The sequence below is a fragment of the Plecotus auritus genome, assembly GCF_963455305.1.
Source record: "Plecotus auritus genome assembly, chromosome: X".
NCBI classification, from domain to species: Eukaryota; Metazoa; Chordata; class Mammalia; order Chiroptera; family Vespertilionidae; genus Plecotus; species Plecotus auritus.
In genome coordinates, this window is record NC_137784.1 from 111,655,407 (window position 1) to 111,682,603 (window position 27,197).

General features: G+C 42.8%; 1 protein-coding gene across 6 annotated transcripts in view; it reads right to left on the minus strand.

The window, feature by feature from the left end:
- Nucleotides 1–11,199, minus strand: part of HS6ST2 (heparan sulfate 6-O-sulfotransferase 2) — a 364,462-nt gene extending 353,263 nt beyond the window's left edge. The window contains exons 1-2 of one of the 6 annotated variants that reach the window (XM_080651925.1): nt 10,706–11,199; nt 9,344–9,862 (exon numbers count right to left, since the gene is read on the minus strand). In XM_080651925.1, coding sequence (XP_080508051.1) covers nt 9,344–9,862; nt 10,706–11,133 — 947 coding nt within the window. In that variant the 5' untranslated portion in view covers nt 11,134–11,199. The other 5 variants (XM_080651926.1, XM_080651927.1, XM_080651928.1 and 2 more) reach the window with 5 other exon arrangements.
- Nucleotides 11,200–27,197: the final 15,998 nt, after the last annotated feature.

Below are 27,197 nucleotides of genomic sequence, written 5' to 3' on the forward strand. Positions count from 1 at the left end.
ACTGGATCCCTGCTGCGGAGGCAGCAGCAGAGGCCAAGCCTATGGGTCTGAGAAGACTTAAGGGGCATCAGTGACTGGCTTTGGGGTAGAGCTATTCCTCCCTCTTTTCTGGAAACCTGACTGGTGCTTGCCCCTCATGGGAGAACTGCTAGAAGCTTCCAGCTTCCAGTAGACCACACCACACTATATACAAGGGGCTCCACTATGCCAATGTCAAGGAAATATTCCGGGACAGACTCAGAAGTGTGGCTCTGGAATGGGGGAGCACTGCTACCATCTTTCCTGAAATCTGAATAGTGCCTCCTGTTCACAGGAGATCCAGAGGTCTCATTCTCCAGATTCCGACAAATGCCCTTTCAGAAACAGCCTTTTCAATGACTAAGTCTGACAGCTGACCAGCAGGTGGAGGCGGATCCTGGGTTGAGGCTGATCCCAAGGTGCCTTGGGATGTTTGTTGACCGCCCTGGCCCAGTGCTAATAAGCCCACCTTACAATGCAGCTTGGCCCCACCCATGCGCAGCCCCGTAGAGGCAGCCACAAATTGTGCATTGCTTGAAGCTTCCAACAGGTTGCAAGAGCCAAACATTGTCATCTTCTGACAGTGCCTAGCACTAAAGTACCTCCCAGAGGGCCAGGAATCAGCATACAAACGTCAGCCTCAGTCAACAAAAGAATACAACCCAAAGGGAAATCCCAGAAGGCACTAACTCTGCAGAGACAAACTCTACTTTGCTTTTTTTTCTTAATTTTGTTCTATTTATTGCTTTATTATTTTTTTTCATCTTTTTCTTTCATATCTTATTTCTCTATTTCCTTTTCTTACTATTTTATCTTTCTCCTCTTTTTTTTTCCTTTTTATAATTTCTGTCCTTCCTCTTTTAATACTGTTTTCCTTTCCCTATTCTTTATTCTTATTCTTCTCTCTGCCTTCTTTCTTTTCATATTCTTCCCCCTTTTTTCCTCAGATGTTTTTCCTTTTATTATTCTTGTTCTCTTTTCTCTTTCCTAATTATCTTTTCTTTTCTTTTTCTGTTGTTGTTGTTGCTGTTACTGTCTTTTGTATGTTTTTATTTTTTGTTTTGTTGTGCTGTGTTTTGTTCTGTTAGCACCTGCACGACAGCTAGCATGACATGGTTGGGGTTGAGCCTCCCAGTCAGTCAACCTGAGGGGAGATCCCACCCATGAAAGGTATCTTTAGGATTTTCTATGTACAATATCATGTCATCTGAGAATAGTGACAGTTTTACTTACTCCTTTCCCATTTGAGTACCTTTTATTTCTTCTTCCTGTCTGATTACTGTGGCTAGGATTTCCAGTACTATGTTGAATATGAGTGGTGAAAGCAGACATCCCTGTCTTGTTCCCTATCTTAAGGAAAACAGTTTTAGTTTCTGCCCATTGATTATTAAGTCAGCTGTGGGTTTGTCATATACGGTCTGTATTAAGCTGAGGTATGTACCCTCTATTCCCACTTTGCTGAGAATTTTTATCATAAATGGGTGCTGGATTTTATCAAATTATTTTTTTAAATCTGTTGATATAATCATGTGATTTTATTCCTTCATTTTTTTATGTGTTGTACATTTATTGATTTACAAATATTGTACCAACCTTGCATCCCCGGAATAAACCCCACTTGATCATCATATTTGATTGTTTTAATGTATTGCTGGATCTGGTTTGCTAATATTTTGCTAAGGATTTTAACATCAATATTCATCAGGGATATTGGCCTATAATTTACTTTCTTTATAGTGCCTTTATCTGGTTTTGGAATTAGGATAATGATGGCCTTGTAAAAGGAGCTTGGGAATCTTCACTCCTCTTGAATTTTTTGAAATAGTATGAGAAGGATAAATGTTAGTTCTTTTTTGAATGTTTGGTAAAATTTACCTGTGAAACCATCTGGTCCAGGATTTTTATTTGTTAGGAGCATTTTTTTTATAAATGTTTCAATTTATTTAGTTGTAATCAATCTATTCAGAATTTCTGTTTCTTCCTGATTCAGTTTTGTAAATAGTATATTTTTAAAATTTTACCCATTTCATCCAGATTGTCCAAATTGTTGGCATATCATTGTTCATAATATTTTCTTGCAATTCCATGTATTTCTGTGGAGTCGGTTGTTACTTCTCTTCTTTCACTTCTGATTTTTTGGGTTCTCTATCCTTTTTCTTGATGAGTATGGTTAAAAGTTTGTCAATCCATTTTATCTTTTCAAAGAACCAGTTCTTGGTTTCATTGATCATTTGTAATGTTTTTCTAGAATCTTATTTTGTTTCTGTTCTGATCTTTATTACCTTTCTTCTACTCACTTTGGGCTTTGGTGGTTGTTCTTTTTTTAATTCCTTTAAATGTAAAGTTATATTGTTTAGTTGAGATTTTTATTGTTTCTTCAGGTAGACCTGTAATGCTATGACATTCCCTCTTAGGACTGCTTTTGCTGTGTCCCATAGATTTTGGGCTGTTGTATAGTCATTTTAACCTGTTTCAAAGTACTTTTTAAATTTCTTCCTTGATCTCATTATTAACCCATTCATGATAGTGTCCATGTCTTTGTGTGTTTTTCAGTTTACTTTCTTGTAACTGATTTCAAGTTTCATACCATTATGGTTAAAGAAGATGCTTGATATGATTTAAAACCTCTTAAATTTAGTGATATTTGTTTTGCATCCTAACATGTGGTCTATCCTAGAAAATGTTCCATGTGCACTTGAAAAGAATGTATATTCTGCTGCTTTGGGGTGAAATGCTCTGAAGATATCAATTAAATCCTTCTGATCTAGTTTGTGATTTAAATCCACTAACGCCTTGTTTATTTTCTATCTGGAAGGTCTATCCATTAATGTCAATGGGGTGTTAAAATCCCCTATGACTGTATTACTATCAATGTCTCCCTTTATGTCCATCAAGATTTGCTTTACTTTTTTTAGGTGCTCCTATGTCAGATGCATAAAGGTTTACAAGAGTTATATCCTTTGGTCAAATAAATTCCTTTAGTATTATGTAATGTATTTCCTTGTCTCTTTTATGGCCTTTGTTTTGAGTCTATTTTGTCTAATATATTTCTAACCTACATTATTTTTTTGCTATTTGCATGAAATTTCTTTTTCCATCTCTTTAGTCTGCATGTATATTTCTATCTTAGGTCAGCCTCTTGTAAGCAGCATATAGATGGGTCTTTGTTTTGTTACCAATTCTGCTACCCTATGTGTTCTAAATATTCCCTACCTATTCCCAGAAGTCTTGAAAAACAGATTTCTCCTTTTTCTCGCCCGTTCCTCATACTTTATAAAGCAAAGGGTCTTAGAAAGTATCTCATTTAAATCTCCCATTTTTACAGAGACAGGTATGAACTTGACCAGAATCACAAGTTCCTCCTCACCACTTATCTATCTATACTACAGTGTTCTGCACTTTACTCACTAGTCTTTATGTGTTGAAGCTGAAGATGGCAACTTTGGCTTTTTTGACTTCGTCTTGCCTCTAATCTTCCCAAACTGCTATGCTAGCACTGCTAAAGTTCATAATACTTACTCCACAAAGTTTGCTGATTGGATCTAAACTGTAACATAAACAGATGGACTTAACTCTGTTTTTAAATATATTCTAGTAAAGTAAAGGTATGCCATTTTAAATATATTATTGATATTCAAATCATGTTCAAACAAAATTCTTCTTTATTAAATATCTAAAATACCAAAGTGTTCTGTTCTATTGTAATATTTGTGAGAGAAAGGATGACATGTCTTTCCTGGAATATAATGGGCATTGTTACAAAAATGTTGTTTAATGACTAACAGAAGAGATGACTATTCTTTAATGACATTTCATGTTACCCAGGTTGAAAACAGATATCTATAAACGACACTCTATTGTTATTGCCACATAACAGCAATAATGTAAAATTATACTAAGAAGTGCTTATTCCAAAGGACCTTTTATACTTCCTTTAGAACTCAGAGCTTTGTTGGGACTCCAAATAACACATTTGCCCTTCATGCAAAGATGCGAACTAATACTGCTGAAGTTCTACAGATGTTATCATGGTGAATGTCTCTCCCTCTCCTGTGAAATAGTGGAAGAGTATAACAGCTTTTATCAAAGATAACTCAGGAAATTCATCCTCAGTATGTAAAGCTGTCCTGGGAGAGCCAAGTGGCCTACAGCATGATGGACAGCATTGCTGGTTGTAACAGTCCATTCACTCGCTGCCTCTCCCTGTACCACAAGCTTGTCAATTCATCACGTTTTATTGCAAAATCTAAAAAGCAAAGGAGTTGGAGCATGGGCGTGTGAGGTGTGAGCAGGCACATGCACTATGGAGTTATTATTAAGACATAGCATTTTCCAAATACCATATGATTTCACTTTATGAAAAAATCTGAAGAACGAAATAGGAACAAACTAAATTGAAACAGACTCAGACACCGAGAACAGACTGATGGTTGCCAGAGGAGAGGAGCATTGGGAGATTAGGTGGAAAAGGTGAAGGGATTAAAACATACAAATTGGCCCATCATGTGGCTCAGCAGTTGAGTGTCAACCTATGAACCAGGAGGTCACAGTTCAATTCCTGGTCAGGGTACATGCCCGAGTTGCAGGCTTTATCCCCAGTGTGGGGCATACAGGAAACAGCCAATCAATGATTCTTTTTCATCATTGATGTTTCTATCTTTCTCTCCCTCTCCCTTCCTCTCTCAAATCAATAAAAAATATTTTTAAGAAGTACAAATTGGTAGTTACAAAATAGTCACAGTGATGTAAAAGTATAACACAGAAAATATAGTCAATGATATTGTAATAACTACATTGGGTGCCAGGTGGGTACCAGAAATACCAGGGGGAACACTTCATAAATTATGTGACTGTTTAACTATTATACTGTCCACCGCAAACAAATACAAAACAATATTGACTGTAAACTGTAATTGAAAAATTAAAAAAATTACTTGATTGATTTCAGAGAGGAAGGGAGAGGAAGAGAGAGATAGAAACACCAAAGATGAGAGAGACTCATTGATTGGCTGCCTCCTACACGCCCTTACTGGGGTGGAGCCTGCAACAGGGCATGTGCCCTTGGCCAGAATACAACCTGGGACCCTTCAGTCTGCAGGCCAATGCTCTATCCACTGAGCCAAACCAGCTAAGGCTAAAATTAAAAATTTTTAAATAAAACATAGCTCTTTCAAAAATACAGCTACCTTTTCAAAGGAAATGGAAAAAATAAAGCATTTACAATATTTAAAAAGGAATGACAAAAAAAGGAAAAAAGAAAGCTTTTCTCATACAAATGCCTTTTAGTCCTTTCATATTAGTGATTGCCTACTGAATTTTAGATAACAACTAATTACTCTCCCATGCAGCTACTGGAAAATTTAGAGATGCTAAAAGTCTAGGATGCAACATGAATATGATGATCAGATACTTTGAATTGTATAGGTACTGACCTCCTCCTCCTCCTCCCAGCCACTCTGTGTGTGCAGGCCAGTGCCACACCTTGTGAAGAAGAATGACGCTAGGACAATTTCTTGATGCCCAATTCTCAATTCCTCCCACATCAAGTGATGCACTAGAATTGACTACAAACAGAAGGAATTTGGCCTAAAAAAAGCCTGCAGAATTTACAAGTTTTGACAGCTAGTAACCAACAATGTTTTAATACATTTTCAAAAGCAGTCTTAGAAATTCTAGACTGAGCAGGACTCTTCTCTCATCCCAAACAACATATTGGCAAACAGATGCATGAAATGAAATTTCAAGTTTTTTAAAAAAGAAATGTTATTCTTAATAAACAACTTATGCCTTTTGCCAATCAAGCACTCTCTCTTTGTCCTCTCTGGGCAACAAGGCCATAGTCGTCTCTATTGAGCAGTTATATATCACCCAAACACTTTACCATCTGCTGAGACAGGGAAGCCATCTCAAATGTAGCAGATAGCAGGATTCAGGGTCTTGGTGTATGGCCACATTGGCCTCTCATGCACTACTAATGCCGATGGGTGGTTATGACTCAGAAGGTGGGCCCTGTCACTGGTAAAGGCTCCTCTGACACTTATTCACCAGGCTCCCAGCATCCTCTTAATCTTTTCTGCTTTGTAGTGATTTCCAACATAACAATCAAAAGCCCCTCTGCAACCTAGCCAGGAGAACTGTTCCTGGTGAGCATAAAGCCTCAAAGAGATGGAAGTCTCTTCTTCCGATGGGTGTGGCAACCCTGGTCCAATCTCTCATCCAAACTCACATGTGTAAAGTTACTAAAAACGGTGATGATGTAGGTGACAACAATATCAGTTAACATTTGTTGAGTGTTTATTTTGTGATATTTACTAACATGAAATATCTCACTGTACTCATCAAGGCACAGTGAAAAGACCAAAACAGCTGTGGAGTCAAACAGAATTGGAGTAAGGTTCCTTTTGTGCCACTAAAGTGCTCAATTGGGAAAGTCCTTCAGCCCCTCTGGGCTTCACAGTTATTTGATAAATGACCATACTTTTGCCCACTCTGCTCTCTTCCCAAAGAGTGCACATTTACAAAGAGATACCAGAGATAAGAAATGTGAAAGCTCATCAGAAACTGGAATGTGCTCTTCACACATATCAGGCTTGGACAGGCTGTGGTCCAAGGTCACACAGCTGGTTCATGGCTGGCCTGGAACTAAGACCCATGTATCGGAACTCATAGGCCAAACAGGCTAAGCTGTTGTTCACCTCAGTTCAGCACAGTAGGCTTCTGGACACAGCAACTCCCAATGGTTGACTCTTTCATCTCTTGAGACTAGTTCCTAACCCTCACACATCAGTGCCAGTACAGCTACCTCCGTCTCTAATTTTCACTACATGTGCATGTACACACACACACACACACACACACACACACACACAATCTCACTTATACATCTCTTGGCTCATATAGATTATCAGAACTCACAGAACTGGTCTTGCAAACATGGATTTGTTAACATCCTGGGAAATTCTGGAACTCTCAGGCTCTCACTATTCTTCAAAATGAATATTTCTGGAGATGGGTAAGAATTAATGAAATAAAAAGGTGCCCTTTGGATATCATGATGTTTCTTTAGCAAATTTTATTTCATTTTCGCAAATATTATAAGATCCAGTAACTCTCTTTAAAAAGTGGTTCTTCTTTGATTAGACTAGATGGCACTGTGGTATCACCCATTTTATGACAAAGAAAATCTCATTCTACCTGGACAGTGCTGCTCAGTGGTTAAGCATCCACCTATGAACCAGGGGTTCGAGGTTTGAGTCCCAATCAGGGCACTTGCCCATTTTGAGGGCTCAATCCGCAGTAGGGGGCGTGCAGGAGAAAGCCAATTGATGATTCTCTCTCATCATAGATGTTTCTATCTCTCCCTCCCTCTCCCTTTCTCTCTGAAGTCAAAACAAAAATATTTTTTAATTTATAAAAAAGAAAATTTCATTTTCCCCAAATGATTTTACTTTGATTTGGGGCAATCTAGGAGGTGTATTTATACAACATGTCACACCCTGACCTACATGTCCAAAAGGATTTTAAAAGGCATATGTGTCCTGTGGAACTCAGTTTTACTTCTCTGACACAGTCACAGCTGTGGAATTTTATTTTTGCCCTAAAAAGCTTTTTATATCACCACCCCTCATTACACCTACAAGCTTCATCAGCAATATAAATTATTTGCAATATTGCCAAATTGTCTGGAATCTTCTTAAACACCAGAATATTGTGGTGACCATGACTTACACAATTCTCATAATGGATTGAGGCAGCAAATTTCCTGAGGCCAAGATTCTCTTAAGATGACAAAAAAAAAAATCTGTTAGCACTGGAAAGGAGAGAAAAATTCAACAGATTCTGCCAGAATTTCAGCTTTCAAGAAAGGGCACTGTAAACTAAGGGAAGGGAGAGTAGGGAGTGATGATTCCTCTGAATCTCAGTGGTCGCCAGAAAGTCAAAGGGCTCCATTTGCCTGAGGCTGGGCAGAAGAAACTGCACTGGCTATAGCATTCCAAGTGACACCTGCAAAGCACTGCCTAGTCCAGAGCACCGTGTAGTCCAGAACACCTCCTAATCCAGACCACCGCCTAGTCCAGAGCACCTAGTACTGAGTATCTCTGACCAAGGGTTAGCAGGGAGTGTTGGGAGAGGGTCCAGACAGGTAGCCATTAAAGCAGCAGCATCCTCAAGAGCCCCTGTTGTCACTTAGATAGGAAGCAAAGAGCACAGCCATGACTTTACCTGCCCAGAGACCCAGTCCAGAGGTTCCCTGGCAACTAGACTTACCTTACCCATTCCCTTATCTGCTCAGCTTATTTGTTTTTGGGAGAATGGGAGCTCTTTCTGGAGCACTTGCACCCCGACGCACCCTCCCCAGAACCACATTTATGGTACTCCATGACCTCCACCAACCTGACATTGCAAATGGATAGAAGAAAATGTCCTAATTTCAAAAGCAAGTGGCTACAAGCTCTTCATATATCAAGTTTTTTCGCATCAGTCCCAGATTCCAGCAAATGGGCAGGCTGCGCCTGGAGATTGGGGCTCAGGGTTTGTAAATCACAAGCAGTTTCTCAAGGATGAACCCCACATGGGGTCGGGGCAGCGTCCCAGCCCGTCCATAGGCCTTGAGGATGACGCTAGCACTGGAAAACCGCCTAGGATGCCTGGCGTGCAGCCACTAGAGAGGGGCACAAGCTGGATACACAAGCTCTCTCCGGTGTCCTCAGACAGCGGCAGAGGGACACCCACTCTCCTGGGAGACTAGAGGCACAGGAGAAAAAAAGAGGAAGAAAAGGGGACAAAAGTCAGCCAGGAAGAGAAAAAAAAGAAAACAGAAAATGGTGAAAGAGGAAAAAGAGAAACAAAGTGAGAGAAGAAATTTGGATGGAGAAGGCAAGATCAAAACAAGATCAGGAGCATTAGAAAGAGGGAAAGGTAAATATAAGTGAGAATAAAAGGGGGAAAGAATGCGGGAGTGGAAAAGAGGAAAAAAAAGTTTAAAGGAGACTTCGGAACCGGGTGTGGAGAAGAGCTAGGACAGGTGGGATTCAGGGACACTACACACATCATGGCTCTTTCCCGCGTGCCCTACCCTGTCCCAACATCGGGTGGTGGGGACGCTTGTTCCAGGCTTTCCTGCACCCACTCCCAGCCACCAAGCTGGCCAACCCGCGGACAGTGGACAGGCTTCCCTTGCTGCCACCGCGCCTAGATCGCGCACGCGATAGGGCACCTGGCGCCTGCCCAACAGGGGCGCAACCCTGAGGGCGCCGAGGTGAGCCCTGGGGTCGCAGGCACTCTGGCGCTCCAGAGCACCGTTTCAATGGGGGCGCACACTCACCTGGACGGTCTCAGCTTGGCGTCGCGCTTGCCATCCACCACAGTGGGCACGCAGCTAGTAAGCTCAGTCCAGTCCGCGTGCAGCCCGCAGCTCCAGCCCGTGGAGAACCTGGAGAAGAGCCAGGTTTCCCGCTTACCCGGCCGGTGGCAAGTGCATTTCTTCTGACCCACGCGGCATTCGCAAGGCTGCTCCAGCTGGATGTTGCGCACAAGGTGGCGGCCAAAAGTGGTACCTCCAGTCTTCTGGATGTGCAGGAACACGATCAGGTCATCGCCCTTGATGTCGAAGTCTACCTTGCGCAGGAGATCGCTGCGGCTGAAATTGTAACGGGGCACGAACCTGGCGGAACTCTCATCCTCTGAGCGGTACGGGTCCGGCATCGGGGAGCTGAAAGCCTGCAGGCGGAGGAGCTGGCATTCTGTGCCGGGGCACACGTATTGGAGGACGATCACGGCAAATAGGAAGAGCATCACCAAAGCCAGCAGCAGCTTGTTGGATTTCTCATCCATATTCCCGACGCTGAGGGAAACCCAAGCTCGTTACGTCAATCCCGCAGCTCAGCCCGCACTCGCCGTGCGCCCGCAGCCCCCCACCCCCTGGCGCCACCGTTGCGCCCCTCTCCCTCTCCCCTCCACACGGAGTGTTCTACGGCGGAGGCAGCAGCAGTGGCGCCCTTCTCCGCTTCCTTCCTTCCCGGCAGGCTCAGCGCTGTGGCTTCTGCCGCACAGCCTCCCCCACCTCCACCCCCCACTCCTTCCCTCTGGTCTCCTGCCCTCTCCCCGCGCCGAGCTCTCAGGAGCCGTTTCGCGGGGTTTCGTACGCCCAGGACCCCAGTTGCCTCGCTTTCCAACTCACAACCCCCAGTCCGAGCCCCCGCGTGTCTCCCTCCACTTTCGGTGGCTCCGTGGCTTCCATCACCATCCTGCTTCACCCACAGGACTCCCAAGCTTCTTTCCCCTCAGTCCTCTAGGCGCTCAAGCAGCCGCCTCCTCGCCTGCCCCAGCAGTCTTCTTCCCCAAGACCCCAAAGCCTTAGCTCTTTCCCGCACCCGGTTGCCCACCAAGGGGGGAGCCTGGAGTGAGATCACAGCCGGGCGAGCTGAGTTCCCCTGAGGGAAGGAGTCCACCGGCAGCCAGACTTGCAGGCAGAGACTCCGTGCTGCCGGTGCCGGCGGTGCTAGGGGAGGGAGCAGCAGCATAGCTAAACGCGCGCTGCGTCCCTTCGGAGCGCCCAAGCCCCTTCGCCAAGGGCCACCTGGAACTTTTCGCCTTTCTCTTCCCCTCGCGGCTGCCCTACCCTCCCCGCACAGTTCCCGCTCACCAGGGCCTGGGCGTGCGAGTCCAGCTTTCGCCTATAACGTACCTGGCTAGGGGACCGAAAATCTTGGAGAAGATCGCACCGAGCACGTGCTTCAGAGAGTGGCCCAGTGCTGCCAGGCCCCGAGTGAGCAGGGCCCGGCAGAGGGAGCCCAGGTCCCAGCGTCTCCGGAGGTCGTGCATCCGCCTGCGGCGGCCTCGGGACAACAGCGCGAAGAGTGGGGCACGCGCGGCTCCCGCCTGGGAGGAAGACGCCTTTAGGGGCTCGTCCGTCAGCGGCTGGGAGTTGAATCCGAGAGACACACCCCTAGGAGGGTCCTCGCGGACTGAGGCGGTGACTGATCCGGGCCGGCTCTCTGCCAATTCAGCCTCTACTCTGGAATGCTGGCGGGGACAGGTGGTGCGGGCTGGCCCTCCTCGCTCCGGTTGCAGTGACGGCCAGAGTACCCCGGCTGCACATGCAGGCAGTGCCATTCCCCCCTTCAGGCAACTCAGGGTACTAAGGATCTGGAGCGAGCTTGAATTTATGTAATACTGCCTCAGCCTAAGAGCTTGAGCCACTTCACAAGCAGAGGACTTGGGTTTCCTCTTGTCTTGAGTAAGGGCGATCATTAGAGTGAGCGCATCACTCCACTTTGGCTTGTTATTTCAAAGTCCCCTAAAATAGCAAAGGCGCAAATTGGACCCTTTCCCTCTCTTTGCCAATTTCCTTTCTACAACAGAAGCAGGGGCACTTTCTGAAAAGGTAAGTCAACATGAAGGGAGAATCATGACAAAAAAAATTACAGAATGGAAATGTGAGATTTTTCAGAGCAGAGACAAACCACTCTCTTCCTGCTGAATCCCCAGCATCAAGCACGTGCCTACAGGAAGGCTTCACTTATATAAGGTTTATTGAAGGAAAGATACATGACTAAATACTACATCAGAGTGAGGACATCTAATCCTATATGATGTGACAAATGAGGAAACTGAGACCTAGAGAGAGGAAGAAATGTGCCCAGGGTCACAGGGCAGAACACCAGGGTTTGAAACAAGGAAACTAGAAACCGTCAACCCATCCCTCTAATAAATAGGTACATTCTCAAGCCCAAGTGTCCAAAAGGCTCTTTTCACCCACAGGACAACCAATGTAAGGATTAGCAAGGAAAGAAGACATGTTCCCAGAACTAGATCCTCAGGACTCAGACTATCCCCATATGATTGATCAGGTGGAGCTTGCTGTATATAGGGAACTGGTGTTTCTGTGAATGAATGGCCACTCTATTCAGTCCCACTGCTGCAGAAGTGGCACAGGGTGGCAGCAGTGTTTCAGAACAATGCTGTTGGGGCTGGGGGTGATGGTCAGTCATCTGAGTCCTGGGGTGGGAGCAAGTCACTTCAGAGACAGGATCTCCCTGTATCTCCCTAGGAACATTTGGTCCCTCGCTGAGTTCTGCTCCATCCCTCCTGTTCTTTCTGTGTAATGAAGCAGCAAGCACTGGTCTAGGAGTCCTGAAAAGATGTCACTTCCTGCCTGGGCAGCCCTGGATTAATCATTTGCCCCTCCTGAGCCTCAGTTTCCTCTTCTGGAAAATAGAATCAATTCCTCCTTTTGTACCATCTGGGTCACTGTGATGATTACCTTTGGGCAATTCCAAATGTGAGGCTATGTTTACCTGATGCTCTAAGCTCAAATGTGCCCACAGGACAATTAAGGAAGGGACCCTTCTTGGGCGATTTTATGGCTGTGACTCCTCCCCCACTTTTAGCTCCTTTCAGATCTTCCCAGTCCTCTCATGTGCCCCCAAACCTACTGGGAACAGTGATGATCCCTTTGTTCACCTCTAGGATAAAGCTTGGGAATCCTATATTTCAGGCAGTTCACCAGGTTCCAGAGGGACACTCTGACTGTTGAACTTATACTAAGGAGACAACTTGGCTTTCCAGAGAGCTCCCCTGATTCCCCAGGCTGTAGGGCATGCCTATTCCCCCTGAGGGCCAGTGAGGGTAAGAGTCAGGGAAGTGAGGAGCTATGGAAGTAGCTCAGGAGCTCTGCTTACTAACTGTCCCCACCTTCCCTTTGACCAACCACACAGTCAACCTCTTTAGTCCATCCAGTAAATGGCTCTTATCATGGTGTCATATGGGGACCCCTCTGCCATTACACCATTATAATGGCATTCAGTGAGGTCCCTAGGAAAACACTTCTGAAACAGGTGGGTGATGCATTAATGTCCCCAGCAACTAACTCTGGAGATTCTACTCTAAGAGAGATTTGTGGGATTAGAACATGCATTGGGTGGAGGTGAGGGTGAGGGAGTGGTAGCTAGTATGAGAAAAAAAATCTGGATTTACTCATTTAAATGGTAAAAGGAGCACATACACACACTCTTACAGTCTGATTCTCAGAGAAAAGGGCAGTCAGGCTGGTAGTTGCAGGGCAAAGAAGGGACAAAATTGGGCTGTCCAGTTTCTGATAACTAATATGTCACTAACATTCTAGTGTGAATGTATACAGCAGCTCACTGGAGCATATTTGCATTTTCAAGCCTTTCTTCATGCTCTAAGGAAAACAAAGAAATGCTTCTCTCATTGTAGATTTCATATAGCAGGGCTCCTTAAAGGGGAAGAAAATTGTCTTTTGGGGCAACAGGGATCCCACAAGTCTGAGAGGACCCCTCCTGGGGTAATGAGGTTTCCTACTAAGAAGAGGGAATTCTTCCTGTGTATGTCCCAAAAACTGTGTTTTCCTTAGGCCAGGTTAAGCCTTGGCAGGAAGTTCCAATGCTTCTTGCAGTCCTGGGCTGCTTCCTCTCAGGAACTGAATAACAAAGGTCCTGATACTCAGAAATCAGCCCTATGTTGAAGATTGGGGTGGGATGCAAAAGAGGAAGAGAATTGTCTTCTTGAACTTTGGTTTTCCAACTCCTTATTTCTTAGACCCACCTGAGTTGTTGTTGTGTGTGTATATAGGGTGTCCAAAAATGTATACACACACTTTGAATAATTATAAAAGTATTGCTTATTAAAATACATTTCATTTTCAAAATTGAGCTATCAGCTGTTAAAGTGTGTATACATTTTGGGGGAACACTGTATATATGGAATTCAGAACTTGAAAGATGAGAACTCTGCAGTCTGAGCAGGGCTTCTGGTTGTCTCCACAAAAGGTTGATGATTCTGGGAGTGAGGGTAAAGGTCAGCTTGCCTTGCATACTAAGCAGTGTACTTCCAGACATTTATTTGGTTGCTGTAATCTGAAAAGACAGCAGGAGGTGTTTGAAAGAGCACAGGCCTGGGAATCTAGAGACCTGGGTTCTTGTCTTGACTCCGCCACTAATGAGACCCTGTATGAAGATGAAGAAGCCACTTGCTTGCTCTTGGGCTCAGCTTCCCTATTTGTAAGAAGGCAAAATAAATATTGTGATTCGATGGGCACTTTCTTGCTCTAACATTCAAGGCCACATGCATTCTTGTCTTCCTCAAGGGCCAAAGGGCTGCCAAACTCTGAGTCTCATCTCCGGGGAAAGCGTAGGCCTAGTCCTCAACAGTTTCTGTGACATTTTGTTGGGTCCTACCAGGCAATCAGCAGCTGAACTTATTCTGGACCTTTGTAAAAGGGCTGTCACCAGGGTCCCCTGTTCAAATAGGAAGAGAAACAGTGAAAACTTAATGTCAAAGAAAATGTTGGCACTCTTTGGAGTTTAGCATAAAACACTAATGAAATATGGATTCCCCCTTATCCTGAGCACTATGCTCAACACTGTCTTTCCAGCTGTCACTAATTTTTTAATAATGTTCATATTATCAATAATAGGCGATTTTTGTCACAAAACTGGAAGGTTTGTGAAGTATTGACCCAATTTGTTTCTGTTTTTATGAGTCTCTCCAAATTGAATGAGCAGCAGTACTTAATGAAAACACTGTTCTGAAATTCATGTTTTAACATTGCAGACAGGTTGGGTATATATATCACTTTCTACAGTCATCTATATTTCTCCCAGAAAACAGAGTTTTATTTGTTTAGCTTTACAAAAAATGGGACTTGAGGAATTTAAAGAGGAGATGATGTGTATGCTAAATGATTGTCTGTTGCACTGGCAAGATAAGACATAGAATGGGGTCATGGAAGACCCTGAGCATGCAGAACAATGACAATCCTTCTCCTGATGTGGAATTCCAACAATTTCATGGACAGTGCAACTTTTTAATTATTTATTGTTGAGAGTATTACAGATATCCCCCTTTTTTTCTCCCCTTTGCCCCCCACCACCCATTTCCCACACTACCCCAGGCCTTCACCACTCTATTGTCTTGCACGCATGGGCAATGAATATATGAATATAAGTTATTTGGTTAATCTCTTCCCAGCCCCTCCCCCTTCCCTCTGATATTCTGACAGTGAATGGAAGAGTCAGCTCATGTAGGGGCTTTAAAGTTATGGTAACACAAGGCCTGGGACCACTGGCAGTAGGACACTTTGCTCCCATGAGTCACTTCACTTCTTTGGGCCTCAGTTTCTGCTCTATAAAATAGCCTGACCAGATACCTTCAAACAGCTGGTTTAGTAGTAGGGTAAAGAGGAATCCAATGTCAAATGAGCTTTTTTTTTTTTTTTAAAGGAGAAACCATAAGCTTGGAGAGCCCATCACCTTGGAATTTAGTCAGCACTCACTGAGCTCTCCTTGAGCCTCAGTTTTCTCATCCATGAAAATGGGGCTAATGATAGCTACCTCACTGGGTTGTCATGTGAGTTAACTAAAATAATCTAGTGAGAGCACTTAGTCTAATTCCTGAGAAAGTAGACCTTCTGTAACTTCATTTCTCTTCCCTTTTAACTGTCAATAGCTTTGATTTGAGCCCTTAGATATATTTCCCACAATAGTAATATACACATATTTAATGACAGGTAGCTGGCCATGGGCCTAATTGTGACCTAGACTGGCTTTTTTATCTGCTGTCATTTCTTTATCTGCTGTCATTTCTCACCCTCCCTTCAGACCTCTCCAGTGCTCTCCTGGCTGGTGTCCCTTGGGGGTGGATAACCTCATCCACTGAATCACACTGAGAAGTGAAACATGTACACATGACCCCTCCCAGGATACATCTGTAAGAGAGGAGGAAGAGGACAATGCTTACCCCTGGTGAAAGATTGTTGCAATGAAATACTCTGAAACCTGTATAAAGAGCAATGGAGGAGATGCTTGACATGCTGAAATGGAGAGTAGAAGAGAGTTATAAGTGGAGAACTTATAACGCCAGCTCCACTCTAAACTATGGACACTAATTTTCAGGTTCATTCACTTCAAACTTAATAGTTGATCTGGCCCTAGCTGGTGTGACTCAGTTGGTTGAGTGCTCTCTTGTGCATCAAAAGGTTGCCGGATTGATTCCAGGTCAGGGCATATACTTGGTTTCAGTCCCCAGTCAGGGCACATACAGAAGGCAACCATCGATATTTCTCTCTCAAGTCAATGTTTCTCTCTCTCTCTCTCTCTCTCTCTCTCTCTCTCTCTCTCTCTCTCTCTCTCCCCTCTTCGGTAGAATTTTAAAAAATAAATAAAATTGTTACAAAGTTAATAGTTCATCTGGCCAGGCCACTTTCGATTTGATCAGCTGGTCAAACCAAAGCAGTTAGATTGAAAAACAGGATCAGTTTTGTGTTCATCCTGCATGAGCCAGAGCTGGGCAAGCCCATTATCTGCTCAGCCCTGGGCCAGCAGCACCAGCTCACAGTGACAGAGTAGAAAGAGCACCAAGCTGGATGCCGTGAAAACAATGTTTGAAGTCTTAGCTTTGCCTCTAGCTCATTGTGTGAACCTTGAACAGTTGCTTAATGTCTCTGGGATTTACTTGCTGATCTTGGTAAACTAAGGGGCTGCATTAGGTTACCCTGAAGGCCCATCACAGCAGGAGCTTTCGCGATCTAAGCTATGCTAGCTAATGAGAACAGCTGGGAAAGGACACCACTCTCTTTAGCTTTTGTGGGGGCAATGTCGGCAAAAACCCCACTACCAAAGATAACCCTCCAGCTAGTAGCTGAGTCAGAAAAGTAGAAGGACTTAACTGAGGAGGAAACATTCTTAGATCACGTGGGTAAGACAGAAATTCAAAATGGGCCTTCTTGGGCTTCTACTGACTTGGGTGAAAGTCAAAACTGAAAGACTGGGAAAAAGAGTTGAGAATTGACCTCTAACTGACACAAAAGCCGTAGGTAGGTTTTAATAATGAGAATAATAACAATAAGAATTGCCTTGTCTGGCCCACTGTCTCCCATTTGTTTTGGTACTCTGGAATCTTGGCAGGAGAAGAGCAGACTCATTGCTGATCTCCTGACTGGCCTCCAGGGGAGTTCTATTTTGAATAATAAAATGCAAGAGCTGAAAATTATATTTCAGAGCAACATGAAGGATTTGAAGGAAGCTAGCCTCGAGGCCAAAGTTGCTCCCAGGAAAAGGATTTATTTATCACTAAAATGGGCTTGAAAGGGAATGTCTTATAAAAATAACCCAGTAAAAGAAGTAAATTAGTTTAGAGAAATCATACATGTCACAGACTAAATGAAAATTAATTTTTGATAAGAGGAAGTCAGACCAGAGGCTAATAAAGACCTTAACTGGGCTTCACAGCAAAACCTAGAGACAGACTTACTTTTTATGTACATATTTTCAAGATTCACACTTCATCAAATGGCTTTAGGATGCAGAAAACTACATTAGAGCAGTGTGTGTGTGTGGCGGGGGGGGGGGGGTGAACTTGGTAATGGGAATGCAGATTGGTGCAGCCATTGTGGAAAGCAGTATTGAGTTACCTCAAAAAATTAAAAATGGGGAGAAACCAAGATGGCGGCATAGGTAAACACCTGAAATTGCTGCCTCGCACAACCACTTCAAAACTACAACTAAAAGACAAAACGGACATCATCCAGAACCACAGGAAGACTGGCTGAGTGGAAATTCTACAACTAGAAGGAAAGAGAAAAGCACACTGAGACTCAGAGGAGGTGCGGAGGTAAAGTGCAGAGGTACAGAGGCGCACACGTGAGGAAAGGGCTGGCAACTGAGGACATGTTGTCTTTTTCAATTGGGAGGGAGACACAAGCTCCCAATTGCTCTGAACTCCAGTTCTCGGAGAGACTCTGGGGACCCAGACTCCTATGGGGAGAAACTGGACTGTCTGGCTTCAGGCGGAACTCGAGGGTGGCTTTCTCTTAGAGGGGCTTGCAGCAATTACCAAGGGACACTGAGACCCGGGGGCCCCTTAGGGCAGGGCTGAGGATCAGCTATAGCTGTTTGGTCCACCCTGTTGATCCCCTTAGACCCCGCTCCACCCAAGCTGTGTGCAGAGGCTTTTGCATATGAATGGCCTGGCCCTTTGCAATCTAAAATTACCTAACAAACTGCAGCTTGGGTCAGAGAGCCCCAGAACTTCCAAAAGAAGGCCCAAGGCCCCACAGCAGCTTGCATTGCTTCACAGCTGGGCCTCATCTGTGCACCTCCAAACCCCAGAGAAGAGGAATCTGCAGATATCTCGGTATCTCCTGCTGGGTGGCCTAAATTTGCAACTCCTTGGAGATCCAAGAGCCAGTGTACCCAGTGGTCAGAGTGGGACCATCCAGATTACAACTCCTCAGATCCATAAGGGACACACTCAGGGGGCAGACTCAGGGAGCACCAAAGCCCCATTGAAGCAAGTCTTGCCCCATAAGGGTGTCTCCAGCACAGAAGTTCTCCCATCATAGACACAGCTGATCCTCAAAGACAATTGGCCTGGAGGTCAATTCCTCCCAGTGATACCAACAACAATCAATGCTTAACTACAACAAGACTATGCACACAGCCTACAAAGGGATGCACCAAGAGTGTCCAACTCAGGTAATTGGGGAGGCTGACCCACTGGGCCCTATAGGACACCTAGCACACAAAGCCACTCCATCAACACAGGGAAGCAACCAAAATGCAGAGACAAAGAAACAGGTGACAAATGAAAGAAATGGAGGAAAGCAAACTACTGGATATAGAGTTCAAAACCACGGTTATAAGGTTTTTCAAGAATTTTCTAGAAACCGCTGATAAATTTAGTGAGACCCTCGAGGATATGAAAAAGGACCAACTAGAAATTAAGCATACACTGACTGAAATAAAGAATAATATAGAGATATCCAACAGCAGACTAGAGGATCGCAAGAATCAAGTCAAAGATTTGAAATACAAAGAAGCAAAAAACACCCAACCAGAAAAGCAAAAAGCAAAAAGAATCCAAAAATATGAAGATAGTGTAAGGAGCCTCTGGGACAACTTCAAGTGTACCAACATCCGAATTATGGGGGTGCCAGAAGAAGAGAGAGAGCAAGATATTGAAAACCTATTGGGAGAAATAATGACAGAAAACTTCCCCCACCTGGTGAAAGAAATAGACTTACAAGTCCAGGAACCGCAGAGAACCCCAAACAAAAGGAATCCAAAGAGTACCACACCAAGACACATCATAATTAAAATGCAGAGGGCAAAAGACAAAGAGAGAATATTAAAAGCAGCAAGATAAAAACAGTTTGTTACCTACAAGGGAGCACCCATAAGATTGTCAGCTGATTTCTCAACAGAGACTATGCAGGCTAGAAGGGAGTGGCAAGAAATATTCAAAGTGATGAACAGCAAGAACCTACAACCAAGATTATTCTACCCAGCAAAGCTATCATTCAGAATTGAAGGTCAGATAAAGAGCTTCACAGATAAGAAAAAGCTAAAGGAGTTCATCACCACCAAACCAGTATTATATGAAATGCTGAAAGGTATTCTTTAAGAAGAGGAGGAAGAAGAAAAAGGTAAAGATAAAAATTATGAAAAACAAATACATATCTATCAACAAGTGAATCTAAAAATCAAGTGAATAAAAAATCTGATGAACAGAATAAACTGGTGAATATAATAGAATCAGGGGCATAGAAAGGGAGTGGACTGACAATTCTCGGGGGGAAAGGGGTGTGGGGGGTGCAGGAAGAGACTGGACAAAAATCGTACACCTATGGATGAGCACAGTAGCGGGGGGGGGGGCGTAAGGGCAGAGGGTGGGGTGGGAACCAGGTGGAGGGGAGCTATGGGGGGGGAAATAGGAACAACTGTAATAATCTGAACAATAAAGATTTATTTTTAAAAAAATTAAAAATGGAACTGGCTTATGACCCAGCTATTTCATTTCTGGGAATATATCAGAAGAAACCTGAAACACTAATTCTGGAGAATATACGCACCCCTATGTTCACTGCAGCATTATTTACAATTGCCAAAATCTTAGAAGCAGCCCAAGTATGCATCAGTAGAGGAGTGGATAAAAAAGTGGTGGTACATTTACACAATGGAATATTACACAACCATAAAAAAGAAGGAAATCTTACCTTTTGTAACAGCATGGATGGACCCAGAGAGTATTATGCTAAGTGAAATAAGCCAGTCAGAGAAAGACAAGTACCATATGATTTCACTTATATATGGAATCCAATGAACAAAATAAACTATTAAACAAAATAGAAATGGACACATAGATACTGAGAACAGACTGACAGCTGCCAGAGGGGAGGGACCTTTGGAGGGCTGGGTGAAAGAGGTGAAGGAATTAAGCAAAGAAAAAACTCATCAACACAGACAACAGTATGGTGATTACCAGAGGGAAATGGAGGTGGGGGGGTTGAATTGGGTAAAGGGGGAATAAATGGTGATGGAAGGAGATTTGACTTGGAGTGGTGAACACACAATACAATATACAGATTATGTATGATAGAATTGTACACCTGAAATCTATGTAATTTATTAATCAATGTCACCCCAATAAATTCAATAAAAAATTTAAAAGACACTGAACATTTATCTTTGTTATGTCCACGCCAACAGGAGCCAGGCTAAGAGACGTTGTGAGAGTTTAATAAATTTCATTATATTATCTCACAGCGGGCTGAGACCAGTGTGTCCGTGTCAGCATCGAGGGGGTGTTTATATTTTCTTATATAGGGACTGGGTCAGGGTTGTACTAGCCAGCTGGGGTAGCTGCCTGAACAATAGGACGTCCTTGGAAGATAGCAGGATGTTTTGTGGGAGCAACCAAGTCAGCAGAGGGGAGCACCCGAGTCAGTTGGGGAGTTTATCTTACCTTCTGCAGGTGCAGGCCATTTGCTTCAAGCTATGGGAAAAAACTTATAACAATATATTTCAGAAAACATGTCCAAACAGGAGAGTTAAGGGTAGTACCTCCTAACAATGTTCACTGAAGAAAGTTGCCTTAGTGGGTATCATCTTGTGGAAGATTTACCTGAAGCAGAAAACAATATTCAAACCCCTAATGAAGAGACAAAATGCAGTTGGTAGGGCTAAATGAAGGGTTAGAAATGTAACGGGATGGTCGAAGGGAAGGCAACATGTCAAGGATGCCAGCTCCAGTGCTCTGTCTAGTGATAAGGTATGGATGGACTTGATAATGCCTCCTGTAAGCTTAGCAAACTATGCCAATAATGCTTAGCAAACTATGCCAATAATGGCTCCTGTACTGAAAACTTATTATATGTCTGGCTCTGTACTGGACACTTTACATGCCTTCTCTCAAATCACTTTCCCAGCAACCCCATGAGATAATTACTTTTGGACTTATTTTACAGATGAGTAAACTGGCATTCAGAGTTACAACCACACAGCTAGGGAAATAGTGGAGCTGGGACTTGAACCCAAAATCTGTCTAATTCCACAGCCTGTAATAACTCTATTGCTCCAATGATACTCATCCAGCTTAAGGGTGTCTGGACATGAGCTGGAGGGTATGAAGTATCCTGTCCAAAATGAAATATCAGGAGACTTAGAGGCATCATCCTAAGCCAAAGAGCTGGGCAAAGAGGGATCAGTGTGTGTGTGTGTGTGCGCATGTGTGTGTGTGTGTGTGTGCATCCACACTCATTCTCATGTTCTGAGGACACTGAAGGAGATAGAGGGCAGGAGCCCAGAGCCTGAATTTTAGTAAAGAGGGGAGCAGAGATCTAAACACTGCTGATTGGATAATTCGATGCATACATAGCTTTGGGACATTATCCACATTTGTCTGATACTGTTGTTTTTTGAAAGTGTCAGAAGGAACTTTGTCCGGTTTACTACACAATAACCTTCTAGAAGGCTAGGACCTTGGCTTCTTCATTTAAAGAAATTCTCCATAGTACCCAACAACAATAATATTTGGTCTAGAGCTTTTCAGTTTACCAAATACTTTCACAAACACTAGCTGGACCTTAACCACTTGGCAAAGCAGATGTTATTGTCCTCACATTATATGTGAGGAAATAGAGTCTCTGGGGCCTGAAGGAACTTGGCCGAGGGCACATAGCTTGTGTGGAGTTGCCACTGCTGACTACTCCCTTAATCTCTCCACGCACATACGCCAACACAAGGTAATGACCAAGGCACCTCACAAAGGATCTAACACTGAGTAGGTGCTCAAGAGATGTTAGTTTCCCCCTACTTGACAACTTATAACTAAAAAATGTTTTCTTTCTACTAAATACATCCTACCATAAACACCAATATCTTTACCAGAGACTGGTCCATGTTCTCAGAGAACTTACCATCCATGTAAGGAAATACAGCTAACATGCATGGACATGAGGATAGTGAATGACTGACTAATCTGTTGCACTGGCTATAGTGCAATGATATCTCAGAGTGGGCTGGAATGGTTAGAGGTTTCCCAACAAACATTGGAGGGGTCTGGAATAGCCAATCAATAAACTTCCCCCTCCCTTCTGTCTTGGTCCCAGAAAGAGGAACTTTCATTGACATAAACTGCTTTTTATTGATTTCAGAGAGGAAGGGAGAGGGAGAAAGAGATAGAAACATCAATGATGAGAGAGGATTGTCGATTGGCTGCGTCCTGCATGCTCCACACTGGGGATTGAGCCCGCAATTCAGGCATGTACCCTGACCAGGAACTGAACCATTGACCTATGAACTGTTCATAGGTTGATGCTCAACCACTGAGCCATACTGGCCAGGCTGTTTTTGTTCTTGTTTTATTTCACATGAGTGAAATCATACATGTTTCGTCCTTTTCCATCTGTCTTATTTCACATAGCATAATACCCTCAAGGTCCATCCATGCTGTCCCAAATGGCAATATTCCATTTTTTTATGGCTGAGTAGTAAATTTTTTATTCAACACTAACTTCATAAAAAAATGGATGCCTAATACAGCCAGATTTCATCAAATAAGAAAGACTTAGCACGATATAGAAAATTTACTATAAAGATGTTATTCTATTCTCCAAGCCTCCTTTATGCTCTGTTATACACTAAAGTTCATAGCCTAATACTCAAATTAAAACTGAGAGTAAGAGATTCAGGTTGAATTGTGCCCCGCCCCAATATTCCCAAAACTAATCTGAAATGACAAAGCTGCAATCCTTCTTAGGAGTATCTACAGACTATTCTTCATGTAAAAGAACATAAGAACTTACCCAAAGCCAAAGAAATAAAATGTTCTGAGCAGGCCCTTTTCCTGCCCTTCCTGTCTCAGAAGTGCAGCAAAGGCTCTTGGTCAGTGCTGCAGGCTGCTCTTTTATCTGTGTAACCTGAGTGCCTTTGACACAGGTCAAGTGTCAGGCTCACTCTCCAGTATTCAGGCTCCAGTCAGCTGCCTCCATTGTAAGTTTTTTGCAATTGGATGGATGGCTTGGCCCTTATGTCTTGAGGCCTGGAATCTCCTAGGCAGGGATTGGATTTCACTTTCCATGTCTAAAGTGTTTGTACCAAGGTTATTAATAATATTCTATACAGGGAGATCATATTGAGAGCAAGCTGGAATCCACACCAAAAAGCCTGCAGCCTGAAACTAAGCTGAGCCAAGATCCCAGGAGGACACCGAATCACCCTAAGCAGACAGCCACCTCTGGGAAACTTAGATATGTGTCCAAGTCAACCCTGTCTAGGACACAGCATCTTCCTTTCTATATCAGCCCGTCTCTTCCAGACTTTCCACTCACATCTGGAAGTGTGTTTCACTGCCCAAAGGGGAAGAAAGAAACCTGAGGAACACCTCAGGTGTTACCTCCAACAAGGTGTTAGGGACCCAAAGGATCCTCTTCCCTAAAATGCAGTTAAAATGAATGAATGAATGATAAGACAATATTGTAATAACTATATATGGTGCCAGATTAGACTTGTCGGGGAGGGGGGAGTGCGGGCAGGGGAATCACTTCGTAAGTTATTTAAATGTCTAACCAATATGCTGTACACCTGAAACTAGTATAAGACTGAATGTCCATTGTAATTGGAAAATAAAAATTGAAATGGAAAAATATGCAAGAGGAAGGGGAAAAAGTCACTGAACTGTATACTTAAAATATAAATAAAGTTTGGAGGGTGAAAGATTGTGACTTATACCTGCCTAAGAATCAATAAGACCGTTGGAGGAGGACACAGCTGTAGTGGAAAGAACACACTCTCTGGAGTCAGACCAGGATTTGGATCTTAGCCCTACTCCTTACCAGCTATATGGCCTTAGGCAAGTACATAGCCTTCCTGAGCCTCAGTTTCTTCCTCAGTCTAATAGATAATAATGTGCTATCTAGTATGGTATTCCAGAAAAATTAGAGAGATAATACACCTTTTATAGGAACTGGCAGAAGATCGGTATCCAATGAATGGCAGCTCTTGTTATTGAACAAGATAGGAGAGATGGCTGGGTCCTTCTTAGTGTCCTTCAAATCCTGAGTGCATTCACTCTGGCCAAGAATTACTCTTTTCAGATAAGTCATTGGATAGATTCATATGTTTTACTATTTCTTTTACCTTCATGTTTTTAATTACTGTACCAAATGAACTTATAACTGAAGCTCTATAAGATTTCAATAATCATAGAAAACAATAATACTTTTAGCCCCCATATAATTTTATTCCCCTACCCTGGGGCAATCACTGTTTTCCATTTGTTTTGTAGGTTGGGGGCATTTTTGTAAGCAAGTGCACTTAAGAATACACATATAAAAATAGATAGTGTTGGTTTTTGTGTGTTTTTTAAAAAATAAAATGTATGTTTCAGATGTATGTTTTAATACTTTATTGAAGTATAATATGCATATGAGCATGAGATAAGTGTACAGCTTGATGAATTTTCAAACTGAACGCTCATGCAATAAGCACCCATGTAAAAAACAAACCATCACCCCAAAAGCCTCTTTTCTGCTCCCTTCCAATCAATAAACCCCAAACAGTGGCCACTATTCTTTTTTATCTTCACTGAAGATATTTTATTTTATGTTTCTATTTACTTTAGAGAGAGAGGACAGGGAAAAAAGAGAGAGAGGAAGAGAGAAAGGGAGAGAGAGAGAGAGAGAGAGAGAGAGAGAGAGAGAGAGAGAGAAACATCGATGTGAGAGAGAAACATTGATCTCTTGTAAGCTCCCCAACCAGGGATCAAACCCGCAACCTAGGTATGTGAGCTGACTGAGAATTGAACCTGCATCCTTCCACTGTACAGGATGATGCTCCAACCAATCGAACCACTCAGCCAGGGCCAGTGGCCACTATTTTGACTTACATTAGCATAAATTAGTTTTGCCTGCTTTTGTACTTTATATAAATTGAATCATACAGTATATTAGTTTTATGTTGCTGTTTAACAAATTAGCACAAACTCCACAGCTTAAAACACATAACTATCATCCCAGATTCTGTAGGTCAAAAATCCAGGCTCAGTGTAGCTGGATTCTCTTCTCTGGGTCTTACAGGGCTGAAATCAGGGTGTCAGCCAGGGATGGACTCTCCTCTAGAGCTTACGTCCTCTTCCAGGCTCCCTGGTTGTTGAAAGAAATCATTTCCTTGTGGTTTCAGGACTGAAATCTCATTTTCTTGCTGGCTGTCAATAGGGGGTCATTCTCAGCAACTACAGGCCACTCACATTTCTAGTCACAAGGCCCCCTCTATGCTAAAGCCAGCAACACAGAACTTCTCTCATGTTAACCTCCCTTGTGCTTCAACTCTCTGATTTCCTCTTCTGCAAGCAGGCAGAGAACATGCTCTGCTTTAAAAAAAAACTCATTTGATTAGGTCAAGCCTACCTGGATAACCTGCCTATTTTAAGGTTCACTGATTCGGGACTTCAACTGAATCTGCAAAATTCCTGTATAGCAGTACCTAGCTAAGTATTTAACTGCATAACTAGTGGAAGGTATGTGTACACCAGGCTCCAGAATTCTGCCTACCACATGCAGTATTTACTCTTTCATGTCTGGTTTCTTTCACTCAATATGTTGTTTGTGCAATTCATCTATAGTGTGAGGAACAGGTCTTTTTGGTGAACATGCACACATATGGAAATAAATATTTCTGTTGCAAGGCACTAAGAATTTGGAGTTCTTTGTTATCAAAATAACACAGCCTATCTTGACAGATACAGAAATTTGGAAGTGGAATTGCTATGATCAAGGGCAATAGATATTGCCATGTTCCCCTCCAATAAGGCAGTACCATGAATATTGTACAAGAGTGCCCTGTTTGCCTCATCCTTATGATAGAAGTCTGTGTGAATGTATAAATTTTGGCCAGCCTGGACTTTATTTTGTACACTTATATAATAAGGATTTTACCCTGTGTGAGGATCTGGAAAAGCATGCCTAACCCCATTGCCTGCCTGAACCACTGCTATTACCACCAAGCACTGTGGGTGATCCTTACTGTGCTTTATTTTTCCATGAGACATATAACTCCCAAATATTTCATGTATTTACTAATTTATGATGTTTATTGTTTTCTATCCCCACTCATTAAGATATAAGCTTCTGCAGAGCAGGGATCTTTGTTGGTTTATTGCTATATCCCAAAGGTGTAAAGAGTGCTTAACACATAGTAAGTGCTTTAAAATATTTGCCAAATTGAAGAAATAAATTTTACCCAATATGTGAACTTTAGATCATAATTATTAATTATAATAAATTATTTTTACAATTCTGTGATCATATTTTCTAAATCAGACAATTAAGATACTCTCCAAAAAAGGGGTTTTCTGGATTTAAATGTGGGAAAAGTTTTAATTATGTATTTATATCCTTTGAAATTCCTTTGCCCTGCTTTCTCTATCTCATTTTTTTACTTTACATGGTTGTATTAAAGAATTTAAAAAAATACTCTAAATTTTTTTTCGGATATGCCTATAAAATTGAGACTATTGCAGAAAACCAGATTTAGAGATGTTCTCTTCATAGAGCATTGTACCATACCAATACAGTAAACATTTATCCCTGCAAATTCCATCCTGAAATAGCTTTCCTTCTCACTGCGACTAATCAATATGCGGCTCCTCCTTCAAGATCAGAGTCAGTTAGGATCCAGAGCAGAGCTGTCAAAGAGAACTTTCTGCAACAATGGAAATATTCTTCATTTGTACTCTCTGATACCATAGCCTCTAGCTAACTATGGCTAGTGAGCACTTGAAATGTGGTTAGAATGACTGAGGAACTACATTTTAATCCAACTTAATTACAAGTCATTTTTATTCAATTTAATTTTAAGTAAGTTAAATTTAGATGGCCA